Source organism: Carassius auratus, unplaced genomic scaffold (genome assembly GCF_003368295.1).
Source record: "Carassius auratus strain Wakin unplaced genomic scaffold, ASM336829v1 scaf_tig00215416, whole genome shotgun sequence".
NCBI classification, from domain to species: Eukaryota; Metazoa; Chordata; class Actinopteri; order Cypriniformes; family Cyprinidae; genus Carassius; species Carassius auratus.
This window is the reverse complement of record NW_020528079.1, coordinates 608127-632037: the sequence shown is the minus strand read 5'-3', so window position 1 is coordinate 632037 and position 23911 is coordinate 608127. Positions and strand designations below refer to the sequence as shown.

Below are 23911 nucleotides of genomic sequence, written 5' to 3'. Positions count from 1 at the left end.
GGAGTCAATTTACCAGGAGCGGGATGGGATGGGATTATTTTTTTAACTTTGGTCTGGGAGTGGGACGGGACAAGATTTCTTTCTATGGGAGTGGGACGGGACAGGAGTGAAAATCCACTCCCGTGTCATCCTCAAGTCTGAAACTGTCATCCAGTGTGAGTTGCTTCAATTTTCAGCTAGCTAGCTATTTAAATAAGACCACTTCCAAGCCATATTCATGTGTCTTGTGTTGACACGCCCCACGGAAGAGATGGTGGGGTGAGCAGATGCTCATTATTTAAAGAGACACGAAATGTCTAGCTGAGAAAACAGCTGTTTTTGACAAGGTAAAAAGGGTGTTGTTTTAAACAACCATTCAGGAATTTTAACAAAATGTTACAGACATTTCATGAAGACCCTAAAAAAATCATATCAACAAGTAGAAAATGGGCATCTGATGTCCCCTTTAAGTTTGCATCACGATAGCGTGTATTTAGAAATGCAACATGCACCAACCATGTTCGCATCAATTTGTAAATGAATTAAGACAGCCTTAAATATTAGTATTGTAATTTTACAGGTGTACTGTAAAATAATAAAAAAATATTTTTATTGTATATTTTTAATACTCTTTTTTTATTTTATAGCAAAATATTACAACAGTAATGTTTATTGTTTTGTTTAATAATGTAATTATTATTATCATATTTTTTATAGGGCTCTAAAATATTCTGACAGGCAGTGCTCTGGTCCTGTCTCTCTGCGTCTCTCCACTCTTGTTTTGACTAACTTCAATCTAGAGTTAATGAGAGCCTAAGAAGCTGGAGACAGAGAAGCTATTTAAATTTTTATTGATTTCTGAAAGTACATTTAACATTTTCCCTCACTCTTTTCAAATCCCCAAATGAGGGGCCCACTGCTCTGTTTGCTCTCATTGAGGAGTGAAGATATTTTAGTCAGGAGCTCCTGCATTTTCTCCCTCTCTTGATAGATCAAAGCGGAAGCTGGGTCTGTCTTATGTAATTAAGACTAAGCATTCAAGAAAACAAACCCCTGTGAAATCTGACTGAAGCCCCACCGGGGAAATGGAGTATTTTTCATAATTAAAGAAGCACAAACAAGGCCTACTCAAAAATCCACAATGGATCTCAGTGGAGCATTATAGTTTTCTGATTTCCACAAAACTATTTTTCTGTCTGACTCCTCAAAGCCAAAACTAGTTACAGTACCCTTATGAAACAAAAATATATTGCAGTATATTGGAAAATATCATGTAATATATTAGGCATATATTCTTATATATATTAATTTTTTCCAATATATTGCAATATATTGAAAGTGGCAATCATTTGTATATTTTGCAATATATTATATAATATATGTATCATTAAAATATTATTAAATGTATTCAAATATATAATATATTAGAAAATAAAAAGGGAAAATAATATATTACGATATATGACAATATATTTTAAGAAATATATTGGTAAATATATTTTCCTTTCGTATGGGTACGGCCATGACTAAATAAATAATTCATTATTTTATCAAGCATTTCTTCATGTGCCATATCCTTCCCCTATATAGGCTATATAGGCCCTGGCGACTAGCTTGCTAGTACTAAAGTTTAAAAATTAAAAATGATCATTTACTTACCATCATATTGTTCTCAATTGAGGGGACTTTTTTTCTTAATCGTGTGCTTTATTCCTGGTCTTCTGAAGTCGTAAGATAACTTTGTGCGAGAAACAGAGTGGAATGCAGCAAGATGGTATTAAAATCTATGTTATTTTTCTGCTTCCTTAACTTCGAGTGAGTGAATTGAACTCGGGGAAGCGAATCGTTAAGTGAATCATTTAGACGGGCTTTCTGAACTGAATCTCAGAAGATTCAGAAGAACGATTAATTCACAAATCGGACAACATAGTTTGCTTCTCTCATGAACGTATGTAGATATTAAGGGAGATTTCCAAACATTCAGTGAATAATGACTTAAATTTCTTTCTTTTTTTTCCCTCACAAAAGTGCAAAAGTCATAAGAACTAGAACTGCTTTCTTGACAACCTCACTCATTCACTTCTATCATGTTAAATAATAATAATAATAATAAAAAGTTTGACCAGGATAATCTTAGAAATAATTATTTGGATGAACAGAAGTCATACTGGTTCGGAACAAAATGACATAATTTTCCATTTAGGATCAATCTCTTGGTTTGATCTCTGTTGGTGTTTTACACACAAACTCAAACAGTACATAAACAGTACTCTTAACTATTTAGTAGCCTAATTCATTTCTCTCCAGTGGGTTGGTGTGGTTTTGTCAAAGTCATTTGATTCATCTTTCCACACATATCTGTTCAGTTTATTTACTGAACATCTTTGTTAAAATAACAGAATCTATTCAGGTAACCTTGAATTCAGAGAGCACTGAAGAATAGTGCTCAGTTCTGCGAAGAATAGGTCCAATCTGCTCATTAACTGAAGATTTTCTATCTCTATCTGATAAATCTGTCTCTAAACGCTGGATTAGCACAGTTTAGGTAATATCTGTAATACTGGAATACTGGAAGTTACAGGCTGTTATTCTTAACGGACTTTGGTTTATGTCAGATCACTCAATGTTAAAGTGCTCTTAGACAAATTGCGAAGATCACAAAGAAACGAAGAAAGGGGTAAGATAAAGGAATGGCCAATGAACGCATAAAACGAAAACATAGAAATAATGTCAAGTAAATAGGAAAGGACTGAAAGGGTGAATAAAAATAATAAATAAAAAGTAAATAAAGGAATATTACATTTGAATGGGAACAGAAATGAAAGGAAAAATAAACTGAATTGAAAATATAAAAGAAAGGGAATGTAGAAAAAAGTAAAGAGATAAAGTTAATTTAGTACAAATATAGGGAGAGTAAAAGGAAAGGAGAATGAATAGTTAAAAAAATAATTTTATGTAAAAAAATATATAGGAATTGAAGGGGAACTTTTAAAAAAGGGACAAGGAAGACATATAAAATAATAAATTAAGTAAATAACAGACTATTTTAAAGTGAAAATAAAAGAAAGGAATTAGTAAGCTATATCAGAAGAACTGAAAGCAAAAATCAAGGCAAGGGACAAAAATAATATCAGCAAATAAATAAATAAAAGAATTAAACAATAAAATATAGATCTAAAATATGGTGTATATACTAAATATACTTTTATACTGTATATATAAAATGTGTCTCGTCTCTAATATATATCTCACTCCCTCTTCTCTTTTCTCTTCTGCTTCTAAAACACTACCTCATCCTCCCTAAGGAGTGTCTGAAGTGTCTACTTTGAAATGCATGATGAATTATGTGGCAATATAAGGGGACCAAGAAAGATGACATGCATGAGATAATGATTGCAAATGTTGATCCACATGGTGAGTCAGGAGTTTTTGTTTGTTTACTAATGGCTTTGTCTTTCGGCAGAAGGAGGGACATGCGAGGTGATTGCGGCACACCGGTGCTGTAACAAAAACAAGATTGAAGAGAGATCTCAGACAGTGAAGTGCTCCTGTTTACCAGGGAAAGTGGCAGGAACCACCAGGAATAAACCCTCCTGTGTTGATGGTAAGTGAATAGACATGGCAACCACTGATGAAGTCTTAAAGGAATAATAATAATAATAATAAAAATAGCTAAAAATGTACTTGTCTTCAGGTCATCCAAGATGTAGGTGAAGATTTCATCAGAGCAGATTTGGAGAAATGTAGCATTATCACTTGCTCAGCAGTGTGTCTTTTGCAGTGAATGGGTGCCGTCAGACTGAGAGTCCAAACAGCTGAAAACTACATCACATTAAACTCCAGTCCATCAACTAATGTCTTGTGACATGAAAAGCTGCATGTTTGTAAATCCATCATTAGGATGTTTTTCATCATTAAGTCCACTATCCATAATATTGCTTTCTCCAGTGAGAAAGTCGTCTTTTCTGAATCAGGAGAGAAATATGCACAGATCAAGCTAAGTTTACAATTGGCAAGAGTCTAAAACAGTTCTAAACAAATATGTCTGTTGGTGAATTTTGACGTGAGAGGACAACAGGGGATGGACTTTTTCACTGGAGGAAGTGTTATGGACTCATGTTTTGGCCAGAAGCAATTTAAAGTTAAAATTCTTTTTCAATGAATTAATGGACTCACTGGAGAGATTATTATTGTGATGTGTTTATCAGCCCTCTGGAGTCTAGACTCTAGACTTTGGTGAGAATGAGTGATTTAAAGCTAAATTTCTCCAAATCTAAAGAAACAAACTTGTGTAGGCTACATCTTGGATGTCCTTCAAGTTATGTTGTTAGAAATGTAACAGATCCTCGACTGTTTTGAATCATCTCAATGTAGCTTTGCAGTGTGCATAAATACACTCTGTAAAGCAGCGTGAAGCTCCAAAAGACAGCTTTTTTAAGCTGATATGTTTGAAGAAACTCTGTTCAGGGTCGCTCTTGCAGTGTCCCTGCCCTAGAAAAGCTCAGATCCTCGGGGCTTTTCATTATTAATGCTCTGTCCTTATGACAAACGAGTTGCTGTAAACGAACACTTCTGGGAGAACATCTCACTCGCAACACAACCACAGATAATCAAAGCACATTAACTTTGACTGAATCTCACGGAGGAGCATCCAACCTTTTCCCCATGTCAAGCTTGTTAGGATATTCTTTTCCTAAATGTGAATTGTATCGTTTTTGGATATTAAAACACTAAAATGCCCAGATTGAAGGGAATCTAACATCATTTAATCATGGGCATGCTGTTCCAAACCTATGACTTTCTTTCTTCTGTGGAAAGGAGATGTTAAACCGAAGGACAGTCTCAGTCACCATTCACTGACATTGTATGGAAAAAAGATGCATTCAAAGTAAACTGTGTCTGAGGCTGTATTTCTTTAAATGGCAAGAGTTAAATCAAGCGCTAGCATCATGATTTAATAATAAATAAAAAAAATCCATTACAAACATTCCAAGACATATAAATATATATGCAGTTGCTGTTTCCCTCTCTCTAGGCTGCAATGTATTGTCTATTCTGTAGAGGACTAATAAAGCCCAGAGGCAGAGGTGTGTGTCTGGAAGTGTTTTTTTTCCTGATATTTGTGGGTGTGTGTTTTTCCAAACATGTTGTTTCTAGTTGCTTTTTTACAAAAAAAAAAAACAAAGAAAAAAAAAAAACACAAGGATGGTCTGCGTCTGCAAAAAAAAATATCTTGATTTATTTAAAGCAACAGGGGAAAAACACAGACGTTTAGTCCAAAGTTGCCTCAAGTTACTTGGAACTTTCCGTTGTTGCGGTTTTACCTTTAAAAATACAGTTTCTGCCAAGAAAATAATTAAAAAACAATGGCAGAAAGATTCTGGAAGCTTTAACCACTTTTTGAAGGGAGTTCCATATTAATGTTTTAATGATTGGAAATAGTAATTTTAAATGAAGTAGTTGTACTATTTTAAATAAGTGTATTAAAGTGATAAATAAAAAATACATTTATTAATTTAGTTTTTCAAAATCCTCAAAAATCCACTTGTCCTCACTAATATAGCAAAAAATAAAGAAATTATAAACAAAAAATTTCCTCATTAGCGGTTACAGTTAATGTTAGTAAGTAATGTTTGCATTTTATATAAATGTATTAATTTTATATTTGTATTAATATATTTAGGTTTTGCAGCAGTAACATTAACTCAATTAATTGTTAACATTAATTTCTTAATTACTTTATTTTTTATGGCATTGAAGCAGTAACATTTACTGAAGTAGCTACCAGTAACTAAGATTAAAATGTTACATTTTGTAGCACTTTATGATCTCTGGTTCCTAGTTAAACCGAAATGACACATTTACTGAGGTGTCACGGAGATGATGGCCATTAAATCTGGTCCATGTTCTCGTTCTCCTCTCATTCACATTGATATTCTAGGATATGAGGCTGAAGGCTAACTCTCTCTCTCTCTGTCAAAGGAATACATGACATTGAATGCTACATGTTATGTATGAGATGCTTTGTTTACTTTTTGGAGGCTAAGAGGCCTCAGTAAAGTGATTTTTTTATCAAGAATAAAATAAAATAAATAAATAACAGAGCTCTTGCCTGAGGTTATGTTTTCCATGGATTTTTATTTTATTGCTCTGTGGCCTTGGCCACGCTGAACTGCCAAAAATGTGAAGAACAGTATTAGGTTTGCCCTAGCCAGTGTTGTGACTGTTTTACATGTGTGCAATGTCTATAAAGCATGAACATTTGTTCACCCTTTAAAAATATCCATAGAGAAAGTGTTGAGCACAGGCAAATCAAATTTTAATGCCCTATTGGCAAGGAGACAACTTTTGGTTGAGTGCTTTTGGGATTCACAATATTAATGAATGTGACTTACTGTAAGTTCACCCATTATTATTTAAGTCACAAACTTGTCTGAATATTGATAACATAAAAGTGCATGCTTTATAGTATATCTTAACTCTCTCTCTAATGTTAGGCAGCATTACCCTGATGCATTAATGTATGATATGATGCAAAGATAAGATGTTCTCAATCCCTTGAGCACCTGCTTCCTTAATGGTCTCCACTCTTTCTCCATCTGCTAATGATCAGACATTTCACAAAGTGGAAAAATGATGCTTCTGTCTCAAGCAACTGAAATAACATAAAACCTTCTATTGAAATGGCAGTAAAGTTACCTTCATTTTAGACAAATATAGAATATAGACTATATAATTCTTCATTAGATTTCCTAAGACAAGGGGAAGTGATTTAAATGAATGAATTGGCACGGGATTTCATTTCAGAATAATACTTTTCATAAAGTGCCACTCTGTGAAATGGTTTTACTCCTACCGACCGCGGACATCCACTGAGGCTGTTCAAGCACATTAGATACAAGTCAATTTTATTTGTATGGCGCTTTTCACAATATATTGTTTCAAAGCAGCTTGTATCTTAAAATTTTTTCCTTAAAGCCCCAGTTAATAGGCCAAAGGCCACTGTGGCAAGAACAAAAATCCATAAAATGTTTAAGAGGAGAAAACGTCCTTGAGAGGAACCAGACTCTGCTGGAAAAAGCCAGTCTTCTCTGACAAAGCACATATTATAATAAATATACATATGGCAAATATCATCTAGTTACATATAAAGTGTCCTTTGAAATGCTTTTATGTGTTCATTTAAATAATCTTATTGGTTAGTACTATTTTCTAATAAATTAATAGGGATTGTTTACTCACAAATGTAAATTCTGTTTATTGTCTGTTTATGTACATTTTTCTCATCTTTATGTTGTTCCAAACCTATATGACTTACTTTCTCCTGCAGAACACAGAAGAAAATTAACAAAATGTTGGTGGCCAAACAATTATACTCACTGTTGACTCCCATTGTATGGACAGAAGAAAACATTTGTCAGAATATGTTCTTTCATGTTCCGAAGAAAATCATGACAGAATTTTTAGATAGAAATGAAACTGAACTGAATTTAGACAATGCTTAATGCAAGTCGGATTATCTGTCTCACATTCTACTGTCAGGACATAATGACAGGTTTAACAAATATGTAAAAAATATATTTTTACAAAAGTTACCTACTGCAGCTTTAAGTCTAACCCGGTTATGATCTGCTCACAGCCTCCATAGTGATTGGGAAGTGGTGGTGTGAGATGGAGCCGTGTCTGGAGGGAGAGGAATGCAAGACTCTACCAGATAACTCCGGCTGGATGTGCTACTCCGGAAACAAGATCAAGACCACCAGGGTGAGATTTGGAGCGACCGAAAGCATGTCTTGTGTTACTTTAGCTTTTTACCAATACAAGACTCTTGATGGTGAAGTATGTATGTGCTCCTCCGTTTTTTGTTTGTTATTTTCTTGCCGATTTCACAGAAATATATTTTTAATAAAGTACATAATATAGAACAATAAATAAACAACCCTCCTACATCTGAATGGCTGCAGGCAGGTGTGTTGGACATCATTATAAAAATAGAAGACCTGCACACTGCTGGAGCTTGCAAGAAATCCAATATTTATAAAAATAGCAGTGATTCGGTCATGTAACTTCCCTCAAGCAGAAAATCACACTCTGGCAAATAATTGTTGTAAATAAAAGTAGCCAATGAGAGTGTTTCTTCGGGTAGCCGATAATTTCAAGGTAATTTCTATAAAAGCAGATGTATTTTCCTATATAATTTTTTTTATTTTCCTTTTGTTTGTTTTTTTGTCCCCAGAATAACCACCCATACACATCTTTGTAGCAGATGTAACGTCACTGCAAGCTCATAACGGAGGAACTTAATGAAGGTTTTTAATCCTTCTTTTTTTTCTGTCACCATTGTGATTCAATTCAAGACTTAAAAAGGCTGATAGAAAACAGACAAATTACTGATTTCAAAGGCATGGGCACCACGGTACATTAATGAACTTAGAATAAATTCTGATAATTCAATCCCATTTACTTCATTTGATATCTGTTTGCTAATTATTCAAACATGAAATTCATTCTCAGATTGTTTTCTTATGACTCATCCATCTTTTATTTACTGTACTTTTTCAGGGAAACATCCAAGACGACAAGCTGAATTAAGTTTTCCCGACTCTAAACCAACAGACATGTGTTTAATGACTTGGAATGGAGTTCTCTGCTCATAAATCCATCTGTCTCTGAGTAACACGGACACCAGACTTTCGGAGAAAATCTTTGAGGACGCTGAACGCTGCTGGTTCTTTCATTGTTTCATTTTTGTTTGACAATTGTCAAATATTTGTTTCCTCTCAGTGAGTGCTGGATAATTACACTCGTATCCCTTTGTGTGGAGTGCACTCAAACCAGCTATATCTGCCTGAAATAATCTTCAACTGTAATATTCCTGGATGTTCTTATGTTTCCAGAAGAACATATTCATTCTCCTACTGTATGTAGTGAAACTGGCTTCCTGTTCATGTGGATTTTCAGAAGGGGATTGATCCTCACCAAGCAAGTTTCATTAAGACACTTTGTGCACTGACTGTGAGCAAAATGCTGAGGAGCACATGTACATGGAATGACCGATCCAGTGCGGAAATGTTCCTCTGTTTCCTGGAACGTTATATCAGATTCAGAATGAATTCTGTTGGTGATACTAAAACCAAATAAGTCTTCAGCATGATTTCTGTAAAGCTGTAAAAAAATAGGTGAAAGAAGTGTTTTACATAAATAAAATGAATTCAAAACAGACGAGAATGATTTTATAACTGTATTTAATTTAAAATAAATAATAATTTAATGTGAACATAATGGGTGGGAAAGTGCAAAGTTACAGTCTTCTTTCCATTTTCTTGTCCACTGTTCTGTTGGCTGGTTAAAGATGCAGTTTTTTTATTATTATGTTTGGGCTTCAGTAATATTTTGATAAATTGAATCATCAAGGCTTAACTGAAGTGTTCTGAGAATTTACATGTTTAATGAAAAACTAATAGACCATCAGTTTGACTGCAGCAATGTATAAAAGTTGTGGATTTATTACTGAAGTTAACGAAGCCTGATTGAAATATGCTGGTGCATGCACATATAAAATACCATGACATTTAAATATTCTGAATCAAATTCATTTCCCATTGTTTAGATATAACTTAATTAAATGGTACAAGTCCTATAAGACCATTCTGTGCATTGGGGGATCTGAATGGACCAGAGGAAGGGGGGTGGTGGATATTTGAGTGTGTAGGCAGGCGGTCCACACTGAAGGACACTGTGGAAATTCTGACACCGCCGGGACATTTACCTGTCGTTTACATTCAGAAATAGTCCTCTCTGCTCAGAGCAGCTGAGGGCCAGAGAATGTACTCACTCTGAATATGAACATAAGAGGCTCAGTGATGCTGTTGGCATGCAGAAAGGAGGCTCTAACTACAAGCTGAGTGAATACAGATCACTACATTTACAATCCTCCGCATGGGACAGCAGAGGATGAACTTTAGCCCTCACCTTCAGCGGAGCTTTAGTGGAATTTCAAACAGTTGACTACAGAGTATCAGAGAGGAAAAATGAATACAAGGCAACTTAAGTGAATATCACCATTATTTCAGGAAGGCTGAGCTTTTGCTTGCAGTCGGTTTTTCTAATTTCAGTCTTCAACATCATTATACAATAATCCCGGCGTCCCATACCAGAAACTCAGAAATAATAGAACATTAAACACTAACAGATCTCCCACTATATTAATATTGAGCAAAACACAGGAAATAACCCTTTAAGATTTACTCTCCTTTAAAGGTCAGAAGCAAAGCATGCTGGGAACTAGAAATATGCTGTAAATCATTCTGTGAATGTGTGTGTACATACATTCACATTTATATGGGAACATGCAATATTTGTACACAATAAAGGATAAACCTTTATGAATATCACATGTAAGGCCAATTTGTCTTCATTTTTAAAAATATTTTTATTGTTATTTTATTGTTTATTTTTATTGTATGTATCACTATTGAGCCATACATGGTCAATGTATATATTGCTGTATAGTAAAAATATAAGCACAAATTTCCCATATATGGAAATGTATTATGTAGTATATTGCATAATACAAAAAAAATGAATATATATATATATATATATATATATATATATATATATATATATTCTTTTTTTTGTTTCTTTGTTAGAGAATACTGTGTCTAATATATGTAACTTATGCAGATTTCATGTTTCTTGTTTCTTGAACTGCATAAAAACAATATTTCCCACTGCAGCTCCGTACATGTGGATGAATCACAGCACGTCTGGCCGTGTGATATTTCTTAATTAAACACCTACACATTTTTCTGATTTCTGTCAACTGAAACTGGACATTTTGTCACAGAAGTTAGCCATTAAAATCCTGAAAACTCTCAAACAAGCAATTCCACCTGTAATTTAACACATATTTCCCAGGTTCTCTATCATGTCCTTTTTCCCCTCCCAACCTCGAGTGTTTTTTGGAAGGCAAAAGGTATATGAATAAACATCACACATGCTGATGGTTGCTTGTTGAGCTCTATGAGGTCCAGCAAATAAGGCTATTAAGGATTCAAAGCAGTTTCTGATACAATAAAGCCGCTGGAGCTTTGAAGAATAAAAGCAGACCGCCACAGTGTTGACTGCACTGATATATGCTCAGAGAGACAATTCTAGGTCTGGGAAGTCTGAAATGCTCCTGTGAGGCGCTCTGTCTGCTCTGAAAGTCTCAATGCCATTACAAAATGTCATTTATATAACACTTTAAAAGGACGGCAAATGAGATTGCAAATTTTGAAAATAACTAGCTGGTATTTTTTCTCTGACAGATTCAAAAGAAATACAGAAAACACTAAATGAAATTCTGATGTATGAAATTAAATAACTGATCTTAGAAAGGATAGAGAAAACAATATTATGAATAGGGAACTCCTACGTTAGTCTGAAGTTAACACATCCTAATAATGGTTTTATTTATTACAAAAATGCAGCTTTTCACTTCACAGGATGTTAATTGGACTGGAGTCGTGTGGATTACTTGTGAATTATTGTTATGTTTTTACCAGCTCTTATTCTGACGGCACCCATTCACTGCAGAGGATCCATCGGTGTGCAAGCGATGTAATGCTAAATTTCTCTACATCTGTTCAGATTAAGAAACAAACTCATCATCTTGGATGGCCTTAGGGTACAATTTCAAATTTCAGTTTTCATTAATTTTTTGGATGAACTATTACTTAAAAAAATGATCAGGGTCAACAGTATAACAATGTCTGCTTTCTTGTTGTGTTTAACCGCAGCATGAGCTCCCTTGTTTTTATTGGTAAAGCCCCTCTTTTTGACTTTAATTAAACCTGACATCAGGAGCTTCTTGCACAACCCTGCTCTCAATCACAATTATTAATGACCAGAGAGTCAGGAGCTGTCAACATATGTGCTGTTTGGAAATGTGCATGCAATACAGAATGAAAAGGGTTTCAAATACAATTAATGGGTAACATTAAATAATTCAACATGAAATATGAGACATTTTTATTGAAAAACGCATGCACAAAAGCTAAACCAACCATCCTGTTCCAATCTCACAGTTGTTTGAGTTGGTTTTTAAAATGCCAGCCATCATTATTCCTTTTGAAATCAATGAACCTGAAGATCAGAACAGCCAGTCTGGTGATAAACTATGCAAACCCAAGTCTTGCTCTCACCTTTTATTTTCACTTTCTTGCATCACTTAATTCACAGTCTCCTCTCACACACAGTTACACAAATAACACAGGTATCTCTCAACTGCAAACATACACACTCCGAAACACTTGAACCAAAAAGAGTAAATCAGCCAAAAGCATCATAGACAGCTCAATATAGAGACTGAGTAATTCTTCATGAAGCACAAGACTACTTAAAGCATGCACAGTTTTAAGATAATAGTAATTTAAATTAATAAACAAACATTTAATGAGGTTAGAACACCTAAAGGCTTTTTTAAATAAAAGTTAAATTATTATTATTATTATTATTATTATTATTTCTTGTGACATGGGGCTCAGTTTAGTGTTTTAATTATTAGTTTAAAGAGATAGTTTCATTTTGAAATTAAATTTTGGTATGTCATCCAAGATGTGTTTTTTTTTTTTTTTCGCAGTAGTTTCCATTTTGATATTTTTAGGTCAAACCGTTCTTGTCTGTGACTCATATAATGGAGGTCTATGGTCACCACCTCAAAGAGCATGCACAGAGAAGTCCAAATTAAACAATTCCCCACCGTAAGTACACATTGATGACCTAAGACACGAAACGAGCGGTTTGTGTGAGAAAACAAACAGTATTTATATAGTTTTTACCTCTTATACACAACCACGTCCAACTGATCTGAAGGCACACGTGCTTCCTGATGTGACTTAGTCTGCGCAAGCGCCGGAAGTGATCTTGGATGCCCTTGAGGTAAGCTAAAACATACCGAAGTTTAATTTCAAAGTGAACTATCCCTTTAAGTAACCAACAATGCAGTTATAAACATGTTTAGTCAATACAAATCATCATTGATGAAAATGTCTAGGTCTGTAAATACATTTACCATGTTGAGAAAATAAGCGTTCACCAAGCCACATTCATAAGCATATTCCCTCACAATACGAACATCCCAACAGATGCGAAGCTGTCCCAGCAATTAGACAAAACAAGAGAGTTTAATAAAAATGATCCACCAATCATTTTTGTCTGTGTTTCTCTACACATCAATAAGAGGGAGATTTATGATTAATGTGCATGTTAAAACATACTAAATAGTATGCATTTCTGGACTTCAGGATACAATCCCTATATGGAAACTCAGATAAATCTTTCTAAATCACACACAAAGACAAATCCCAAAACAGATACACATCAACAGGGACACACCATTTCCACTGACTGCACAGATCTCCAAATCTATACTATAATGTGTTTTAATTTAATTATAAATAACTTGCAATTAAGTGTGAGAAAATTACATTCAGTTTTCACTTAAAGTGCCCCTATTATGCCATTTCCAATATTGCCTTTCATGGAATGTAAATTATGTGCAAAGTTGTAAAGCTGAAAGTGCACGATAAATAAAGTTATTGTCTCCCAAAATAAAGAATCGACTCTGAACAGCCTAAACAAGCCATTAGTAATTTGAATACCACTTCGGTGATGGCTACAAGTCACAGGGTAACACATTTGCCTATGGCTGCATCCGAAAACTTAGCAAGCTGACTTGCTACCTCGCTCCCGTATCAGGCAATGACTTTGCAGGCAGTGTTTTTGCATGAAGGCACCTCATGAAAGTAATTTTGGAAAGGCTTCTGAGGCAAAGTAATGGTTTAATGATCTATAGCAAAATGAAGAGAGCTTTGGTGACAACTAAGTAGATATTTCATTACTGTAATATTAATTTCTTGCTAGAAATGACATCAAAAGTGAAAAATATTGACCAAAAAATGTACATTTGCAACTCAGGAGACAGGAACTGAGGATAACATTGAATTCGGACATGCCTTGATGCCTTCTTGGAATGCATCCGAAAACATTTTTCAGTTTTCGGATTCAGCCATACGTTCTAAGTTCTAAGTAAGTAAGAAAATTAGGCGATATTAATTAAAAATGCTTTTTTTTTTTTTTTTTTCAACGAAAGCATTTTTTGACCTTGCATGCATGTAAACATATTGTAGGAGACTTCCAAAACAATATTAGGAACCTTAAAAATGGCATTATACTGGCACTTTAAAAGAATAGTTCCCCCAAAAAAGAATTTTTTTAAAAATTTGTGCAGACAAGTGACTTTGGTTTTCAAAAAAAAAAAAAAAAAAAAACACAATGGACTGACTCCAGCAGATGACATTGCACCCCAAATCATCACAGACTGTGAAAACTTTACACTGGACTTTTAAGCAACATGGGCTATGAGCTTCTCCACACTTCCTCCAGACTCTAGGACCCTGGTTTCCAAATAAAATATAAAACTTGCTCTCATCTGAAAAAATTACTTTGGACCACTGGGCAACATTCCAGTTAATCAAGATGCTTCCGACATTGTCTGTGGTTCAGGAGTGTTTTAACAACAGGAATATGACAACTGTAGCCAAATTCCTTGACACGTCTGTGTGTGGTGGCTCTTGATGCCTTGACCCCAGCCTCAGTCCATTCCATGGTGTTCTCTAAAATTCTTGAATCCAGTTTTCTTGACAGTCCTCATAAGGCAGTTTTTCAGCTTTGTAGGAAGGTTTCTTCAGGTGTCTTGGAGACGTTGCCACAGCTCTTCTGGATTTAGTTTGTCTCAGTTTTTTCTGATTCTTCATGAAATAATGGACTGGATGATGAGATCATATCTCTGTGTGGAGCACTGGTTGTTGTCAGACTCCTTGTGCATAAAAATCTCACCGGATTATTACAAAAGGAATGTTTGTAAATTTAAACTGATATTTCCTACTGATACACTAAATATAATATGGCAAAATATATAAATAACTGGCTTAAAACATTTTTGTATTTGTTGGTGGTGGTGAAAATACTAGTGGCCTAAGACTTCTGCATAATACTGTGTTTCTGTGTGTACGTGTGTGTGTGTGTGTGTGTGTGTGTGTGTGTGTGTGTGTGTGCGCGCGTGTCTGTATATACATAATGTTCTAACCAACTCTTAGCCATTCAGTGAAAGTGAATGCACTTAGATTGTATGGAAAAGAGCATCTTAGATCTCCTTTTGTGTTTGATGGTAGAAAGTAAGTCATACAAGTTTGGCATCACATGAGGAGGAATAAATGATGACATAATCTTAATTAATAGGAGAAATAATAGCACACAGATATGTTACTCTCCTTCCTTTCCTCTGTCCCACTGTATGATGTAACTAAAGATTTGGGCTATTATCTGACCAATGAACACACATTTTGGATATGTTTTACCTCCACATTCATTCCCGTGAATTTTCTCCTCCAAAAAGAGGGATCCACCTGAGCCTGCTATTGGTAAATTGCCGGTCTAAAACAGTTCATAATTTGAAATTTTTTACTTCCCACAGAGCCAAACAATTTTCTCTGTCTTCCTCTGCTCACTGCTGGATGTAATAAGTTTCTGGCATAGCGCGTTGGCACAAGTTCCTCATTTCGTTATTTTAAAGCATATGAACAATATGAACCCTTATTATTAACAATGCAATGCAAAGAGAAGAGTACTGTGAATGTAAAACTCAAGCACCCCGCCATTAAGTTCATTATGGACGTCAACATTTAAATTCAAGCACGTATACTTACATCCACTGTCCTCAGTTCTTCTAAAACACTACAGGAACACGCTGGCCATCCCCAAGGGACGGATGCCAGGCACAGCATGCATAAGTAATACCCTGTTTTCTGAATCTCAACACAGAACAATTACTCTCTCCAGGAGAGTTCTGTGTCATTAAAATTGAAATGTGTTTATTTTGAAATGCATTCAAATTCATCTTCCCTCTTGCCACTTAAACTGTCAGGTATAATGTTATGGGTACTGCAGAGTGAAAAGGTGAAAAAATACCCACATTCTTCATGGTTAAATAACGATAGAGAGGCACCTCAATAATGAATGTTTATTCATTAACACTTCAAAAAAATCCCAGAATTTTACATTTGGAACCACCAAATTAATTCAGGGAATTGTCATGCGTTTTAATGAGCCCCATGATAAATCATTCAAAACAGTCAGCGGTGACTGGAACCTGCAGTGATCTCCAACATGTGTTTGCGTAACCAAACTAATAAATGATTTCACTGTTTTTACAGTCATAATTTGAAGCTGACTGAAACCCAGGAAAAAAAGGCATAAAAATTCTAATAAACTCTAATATGATAATGACCTACAACTCAGGAGCACATGGGCTCCAGCATAGTCTGATTCTCCATCTGTCTTTCTCACACATCCAGATAAACACACACACACACACACTCTCTCACACTCCTCTGTTCTATTTCCATATCAAACAGGGCTTGTTTTGCTCCAAAATTCCATGTTTACTTGCCTCCACTTGCAGGTGGTGTGTCAGTCAAATGAAAATGAAGAGACAGGCAGTGTGTGTGTGTGTGTGTGTGTGTGTGTGTGTGTGTGTTGGTTAAGGGCTTTATCTTAATATTTGTCTAAATCAGACATCCAGAAAAAGTTTTGCTGGCGCAAAAACAACATCAGAGTTAACTTGGTTACAATTTGGGGAACAACGGATTTTCGTGTTAGTGCAACATGGTTTCATCAAGATGGAGAGAGAGAAAAAAACACATACCTGTGATTTCCCAAAATATTTAAAGGCATATAAAATCAACAATTTCTTACTCTTGTGTCCTTCAACACCTGTATGACTTTTCTTTCTCCTGTGAAGCCCAGATATTTTGGAAAATATACTACTGTTTATGCTCACCCAAAAATAAAACTGTATAAACAAAAATAAAACTGTAAAAACAGTATCAATGTGAAATATTATTAGAATTTATAATTCTAGTGTCTAGTGTCCTTTCTGGGTTATAATTTTTCTATCTGAATATATGTAAAATGTAATTTATTCCTGTGATGCAAAGCTGAATTTTCAGCATCATGGCTCCAGTCTTCAGAGTCACATGATCCTTCAGAAATCCTTCTGATATGATGAGTTGCTGCTCAAGAAACATTTATTATTATTTTCAATGTTAAAAATAGTTGTGGCTTAATATTTTTTATGGAAATAATGATATTTCTCAGGATTCTTGACGAACAAAGTTAAAAATAACAGAATTTATCTGAACTAGACATATTTAGGTTCCTCGAAGCCAGTGCCTTGCATCATTTAAACTCTTCTCACAGTCTTTGTTCACGGTTCACATGGTTCTGCTCGAGCGTGCATTTTTGTTGACATTTGCAGGTCTGATTTTAAAATATGCTCGTGTGAAATTATGAGTTGTCATCACATGTCCACAGAAGCGTTGCTTTACCGCGTGACCTAAGCAGGGAAGAAGAGCCAAGATGTACTTTAGACGATATTGCATATGACAGGCGCCGTTAGCAGTGAATAAATAGAAGAAAGGAGAGTTACAGTCCAAACAAGCATCACTTCTGGGACATTCAACCCAAAACATCTGGCGATGAAGCTCTGACATATGTGTGGTCTCTGTCAGACTGCTAACTATATTTCTTAGAGTGGACTCTCTCCATAGGCCAGGCCTTACAGCTCACCTTGGTAGTTTTGATTTTGCTCCCAGAGCTGCAGGACCAGCCGGTGAGGTCAGGCAACGCTTTACACTCTTCACCATTTAAGCACGGCTCCATTTGACACCACCACTTCATCCGCACGATAGACGCTGAAAAGTAATGAAAAGAAAACCAAGTGAAAGACAGGAGCAACATACAGTACCAACAAGAAATTATATATATAATTTTCTTTTAAAAAAAATTGTGAAAAACATGCTCATTTTTTGGACACTTTGATAAACAGAATAAAAGTATTAATTTCTTAAAAAAGAAAAAAAAATCTTACTGACCCTAAACTTTTGAAAAGTTACATTTATTTTCAGCAAAGACAAATTAAACTGATCAAAAATAAGAGCAACAATGACTGACCTTGTTTATTCAAAGTGAATAAATAGAAACAAGGATACAAATTACTAATTTAGTTTAAATGATTTACTATGTGAGAAGAAAGAGAAAGCAGAGTTAAACTAGCATGCATTTTTCCAGAGACAACAGTCCAGAGTTTAGAGTTAGAGTTTATATAAAACATTATTTTGCATATGTTTTCCTCAACAGACCGATCGGAATCTAGTATTCTAGGGATCAGCATAAAAAGATGTATAAAATCACAAATAACTAAATTAGACTAAAAACACATTGTGAAATATTAAATTCTGTTCAATCTTCTCAAGTTTCCACCTGCTCAGAGGCATTGAAAAAATGACCACGATATCACACCCACATAAACTCACTGCCCACCTCTCAGATGCACATAAACCCACACTTAAACCCACACAGAAAGAAGAACATGCATGCTAGAACTACACAAAAAGACACTGGATATGTCTGATTATTGCACCATTCTTACAAAACCCGCATGACAGACCAGCATATGTTGGATTTTGGACACGGACACAGCATGGGTCCCTTAACCTGCAAGACTTGCGCTGTTCAACCGGCTTCATCAGAAAGACAGGGCTGGTCTGAAAATTCATGCTAGTCTTTTCAGCAGGGTATTCAAGGACAGATCCAAACAAAGTCAGCAGCGTCTTTTGTAAAATGGTAATATCCTGCTTAACACAATACATGTGCACCCCAGGCACCAGGATATAGTAATGCTATTGAAGATATGAGAAAATGTATGAAAGTGAATGTGGTATTACATCTGGATTTTTCTTTCAAAACTTGTTTCTTGAAATTTTTTTCAAAGAATGAATTATGAAGACATTGAATCAAAATCTGCATTATCATTTAGAGTAAAGGAGATTTTCCTCAGTCTAAATCCAAATACTAGAGAATCATCACTGAATTAGTCTGTGTGCAAGAAATGCATTATATAGGGTGTATTATTGAGGAATATTATTCATATCTATTCATATCAAATTTTATTCATAAAAAATACCATTTCAGTCATCTGCCAACTTTGGACATTTACAGATATATTGATATCCAATTGTAAAAGCTCATCATCTAAAAGCTACAAATAACAACAGTAATAATTTAACAGCATTGTCAAAGGTCATTTTTTACAATGCTTTTTTCATACTTTATAATGTTGTGATGCCTAAATTCATTTGTAGCATTTAAAATGAACGAGTTACATTTTTAATTTTAAGTTTAATTTTATTAATAAAATACTAGGCCTATAGAACTTGAATACTAACTATGTATTGGTTAATTAATTATTAGTTTATTGTATACACCAGAATTTTAATATTGGTGCATCCCTAAAAAAAAAAAAATCCCTTCCTGCAGAACATTTCTTGCTCCAGCATGGCAGTAAATACCCAAAAATATCTGTTGATTGAAAAATCAGCAAACTGGCAGAGCAGGATTAGATTCACACCTCGAAGCCTGGGCCAAATTTAAGTAGAGTGACAGTTTAAGAAAGCCACTGTTTTATTTTGCTTTAGTTTTAAATCAGATGGAAGTCCAACCTGTTTCTGAAACTAACATGGAGCCAACAGGAGTTTGCAAACCATCAAATACAGCCGGTTTATTAATATTAACTAAAACTAGAACTGAAACTAAACCTATAAAAAATGTAATGAAAAATATAATAAAAACTGTATTAGAGAAAAAGTAATAAAACAATAAAATGCTGCAACAAAATTTTACTTAAATGCATTTTTTGTTTGTTTTGGCCATTATGACAGGTATTATGGACTGCATTGACACCTCTCAGTGTAGAAGCAGCATTACACAAAAATAAAATGCTGTGTCCGTGTACAGTGGACATACCATCTACACATGAAGGTTGAGCATGGGTGGTCCCAGCAACCTGTCCAGGAAGACATGAGCACTTGACCGTCTGAGACCTCTCCTCTATTTTATTCTTATTACAGCAGCGATGAACTGCCACCACTTCACAGGTACCCGGCTTAACTTCAGACCGACCTTAGATTAACAGAAAGACAGTTAGAGACATTTCAGGCTGAATGTTTGTCATATTGTGTGCACACACATCTTGAAATATATATATTGTGAAAACAGAGGCACAGGCAACATTATTTCTAGTATTCTGGCGTCCTCACATGGACATGAACAACATTACAATTAGCCTCCGCTGAGCTCTGTCTGATCCATTGACTCCACAAAAAAAAAAAAAAAACATTCTTACATAAATTATTATTTTTAGCTAGGGAAGTTTCTGAACTTTGGTTAATTTGCCACAGAGTGATGGAATATATATATATATATATATATATATATATATATATATATATATATATATAATTTTTTTTTTTTGACTTTTTAAGTATGCAAATAAACATGTCAATCTACTGTCTACTGTCTAATCTACCAAAACACCTCATTATGAAGAATTGAATGAGGTATAAGTGGGTGGCAAATGGCTCTTTAGCTGTTATTAGCAGTGGTCTGACTGTGCTCCCAGTGGAGCGATATAAATGTGTGTCCAGTGTGTTTAATTAGACCTGAGGGGACAGACGAAAATATGTTGCACTAGCTTAGCTCACCGGTTGGGCCTCGAGAGCTTTGGTTGTTGCTGGACACTGACTGAGAGCACAGGAGCCACACACAGAAGCAGAAGAGCCCCTGGTTTCTGCTTAACATTATTCCTGTAGATAAGCTTCACGCAGATTTCTCTTTTCCAATGTATTTTTGCATTTTCCTGTCATAAAAAAGCAGTGTATTTGGTATTGATCTTTATTTTAGTACTGTGCAAGCATCATATGTACTTACAAAAGCCTATTTCTATTTAAAAATAACAATGTGCCAAAAGCTTACAGCTTAAAAAAAAAAAAAAAGAAATATTAATATTATGACACATCATACACTCAGAACATCTTATTAACCATGGTATGTCCATTGCTCTTCTTCAAACTGGTAGATCTTTAGAGAATACCTGAATTTAGAATGACACTTCACTTAATGTTCTGTCATCTGCGAGCCATCAGACACAAAATAATATCTGAGGTTCCGTAGCATCACCCTTGTTATCATTTTCATTATATGCAAGGCCTAGAAAGAAACAAAAGGTGTGAGGGGGTAAAAATACTGTTAGCGATTAGTGTCAGTCTTATTACTGTGGAATGCCCTGGGTCAATCCGTCATCCAGGAAAGATAATAACAAATATGTTGTCAGGATAACATTTTTAATGTTCAGGATATTCATACATTTTCAAAGCAAAGCAGCAACTTCACAATCTGTAAAGCCCAGATCCACTGGCTTACTAAGCTCATCATGACTATATATCACAAATGTGAAATGTAGCCTAAACAAAAACTATATATTAGACCAAAACATGAGAATTAGAATGAAGCCGAGATGCATCTCAAGGTTGATACATCTTCTTTCCCTTTTTATAAATTCAGTTTTTCGATTTTAAATCCCCGTTGTTCACCCTGATGAGTAAAAATAATAGTAATAGGTTTGCTATCTATTCGATGAAGCTTTGTAAAATTATGGTAAAACCATCGCAGAGGTTGAGGGAGAAAGGCTATATCTTACCTTTTCAGAAGGGTGTTGTTTTCGAGCACTATTTCTCTACACTTTTCTAAAGTATATGACGAAAAATGCAAAAGATGAAACAAGTTCCGTAATAAACGAACGGGACATTTGCGCCACTACACAGGTAGCTGTTAACTTGTAAACTGTCGAGAAGTCACGCCGCGTTTACGTTATTCATAATTTTCAAGTACACATGCAGTATTTGAGGAAAATTTTGTATACTAATGGAAAATACAAATGTTTCGAGCAGCTTTTAAAAAATTTAAGTTTCCAGTTGCCTTACCTGTATTTCTTCATGAAAACGAGTGTCCCTCCTCTTCATGCATTTGTTCAAAACTGGTTCAGCAAAGTCTTCAGGAAGAGGATTCGTGAATGTCTGTTCACTTTAAGATCTTCTCTATTACTACTCTAAAGGCGATTACTTGAGTTAGATACGCGGTAGACATGGATATTTCTTTGATAGCGCGAGCTCATGACAGTTTCAGGAAGAAACTAATGTTTATTCTATACCGCCATACGAACCTTTCCTCAGTATTTAATAACAAAACCAATACATTTGATTTCAATTAAGTCCAATTAAATTTACATTTTAGATATACATACAATTTCTAATATGCTTTTTCAATAATCATAAATAATAAATAATTAAAATAACTTTGTTTATTTTTGCATACATACATTTGTAAACAGCTGAACTTTTAAGTGCTTAATTTTGGCTTTTGCTAAATTCGAAATTTTGTAAATTCAACTTGCCAGGACAACCAAAAACTACAAATTTTGTACAGACTTAATCAAGAAAAAAAGAGAGTCGGCTTATTGAAGTTTTTAATTGTGTCAGTCAGCAACATCAGCATCTATCATGCCTGTGTCTTCATAATCAAACCTGCCATCATCTCTCAACATCTCCAGTGACCTTCACTGATCCCAGTGTTTTACGGTGAACCTCAAAGACCGCAATGCCATTCGAGTGTCCCTCCCCACTGGACCCATTGTCATGCAATGACTCTTGCTGGACACAATATCTTTGTGGTGACCCTCACCTACCCCAGTGTTTTGCTGTGACCCTCACCAGCCACATTTTCTTGCAGTGACCCTCACTAGCTCCGCTGTTTTGCAGAGAGCCTTACATGGCCCAAATGTCTTGCGGTGACCCTCACCAGCTCCAGTGTCTTTCGGGTGACCCTCACCAACCCAACAGACTTGCTGTGACCCTCGCCAGCAACATTGTCTTGCAGTGACCCTCACTTGGCCCCATTATCTTTTAGTAAAGGACCTTTAGTCACAGGACCTATTGTCTTTCAGGTGACCCTCACCTGCCTCAGTGTCTTAGAGTGACCCTCACCAACCTCAGTGTTTTGCAGTGACCCTCACCACCCCAGTGTTTTACGGTGACCCTTACTTGGCCCCAATGTCTTGCAATGACCCTCTCCAGTCCCATTGTTTTGGAGTGACCCTCACTGGCCCCAATGTTTTATGGTGACCCTGACTTGGTCCCAATGTTTTACGGTGACCCTCGCCATCCCCAGTGTTTAACAGTGACCGTCACTTGGCCTGATTGCCTTACGGTTGACCCTTATCAGTGTCTTCTAGTGACCCTCACCAGTCCTTTTATCTTGCAGTGACCCTCAATTTGGTGCCAGTGTCTTCCGGTGACCCTCAATGACCCCAGTGTCTTCCGGTGATCCTCACTGACCCCAATGTCTTCTGGTGACCCTCACCTACCCCAGTGTCTTCAGGTGAGCCTCACCGACCCCATTGTCTTCTGGTGACTCTCACTGACCCCAGTGTCTTCTGGTGACTCTCACTGACCTCAGTGTCTTCTGGTGACCCTCACTCATGACCCTCAATGACTCCAGTGTATTCTGGTGACCCTCACTGACCCCAGTGTCTTCTGGTGACCCTCACTCATGACCCTCAATGACTCCAGTGTATTCTGGTGACCCTCACTGACCCCAGTGTCTTCCCGTGATTCTCATCGACCCCAGTGTCTTCCGGTGATTCTCACTGACCCCAGTGTCTTCCCGTGACCCTCACTGACCCCAGTGTCTTCCGGTGATTCTCCCGACCCCAGTGTCTTCCCGTGACCCTCACTGACCCCAGTGTCTTCTGGTGATTCTCACTGACCCCAGTGTATTTTGGTGATTTTCACTGAGCCCAGTGTCTTCTGGTGACCCTCACTCATGACCCTCAATGACTCCAGTGTATTCTGGTGACCCTCACTGACCCCAGTGTCTTCCCGTGATTCTCATCGACCCCAGTGTCTTCCGGTGATTCTCACTAACCCCAGTGTCT

The 23911-nt window shown here is 35.9% G+C and overlaps 2 protein-coding genes across 6 annotated transcripts in view; one reads left to right on the top strand and one right to left on the bottom strand.

Moving 5' to 3' along the window:
• LOC113094766 (protein FAM19A1) overlaps positions 1-10375 on the top strand; it is a 41177-nt gene extending 30802 nt beyond the window's left edge. Inside the window, exons 3-6 of one of the 3 annotated variants that reach the window (XM_026260428.1) lie at positions 3443-3583; positions 7619-7743; positions 8216-8288; positions 8542-10374. In XM_026260428.1, coding sequence (XP_026116213.1) covers positions 3443-3583; positions 7619-7743; positions 8216-8242 — 293 coding nt within the window. In that variant the 3' untranslated portion in view covers positions 8243-8288; positions 8542-10374. Of the gene's footprint in view, positions 1-3442; positions 3584-7618; positions 7744-8215; positions 8289-8541 lie in introns of all 3 variants that reach the window. The other 2 variants (XM_026260429.1, XM_026260427.1) reach the window with 2 other exon arrangements.
• Positions 10376-17150: 6775 nt separating this feature from the next.
• Positions 17151-21998, bottom strand: LOC113094740 (protein FAM19A4-like). 3 transcript variants are annotated; one of them, XM_026260385.1, is made up of 6 exons: positions 21903-21998; positions 21014-21129; positions 20625-20779; positions 19888-20043; positions 17653-17777; positions 17151-17419 (listed from the first exon to the last, which is right to left on the bottom strand). In XM_026260385.1, exons 3-6 carry the CDS (start codon positions 20719-20721, stop codon positions 17408-17410), a joined length of 390 nt encoding a protein of 129 aa, XP_026116170.1. In that variant the 5' UTR covers positions 20722-20779; positions 21014-21129; positions 21903-21998; the 3' UTR covers positions 17151-17407. The 3 variants fall into 3 exon arrangements, with proteins under 3 accessions (XP_026116170.1, XP_026116168.1, XP_026116169.1); XM_026260383.1 differs by lacking the exon at positions 17151-17419 and having other exon boundaries at positions 17438-17777; XM_026260384.1 differs by lacking the exons at positions 17151-17419; positions 21014-21129; positions 21903-21998 and having other exon boundaries at positions 17438-17777; positions 20625-20877.
• Positions 21999-23911: the final 1913 nt, after the last annotated feature.

Bases quoted from the DNA above. Each gene is read 5' to 3' on its own strand.
- LOC113094740 (XM_026260383.1), bottom strand. From the start codon at position 20,721: ATGTTAAGCAGAAACCAGGGGCTCTTCTGCTTCTGTGTGTGGCTCCTG. The intron at 20,044-20,624 runs GTGAGCTAAGCT...TGTTAATCTAAG, and splicing joins AAGCTCTCGAGGCCCAACCG to GTCGGTCTGAAGTTAAGCCG. The intron at 17,778-19,887 runs GTATGTCCACTG...ATTACTTTTCAG, and splicing joins TCAACCTTCATGTGTAGATG to CGTCTATCGTGCGGATGAAG.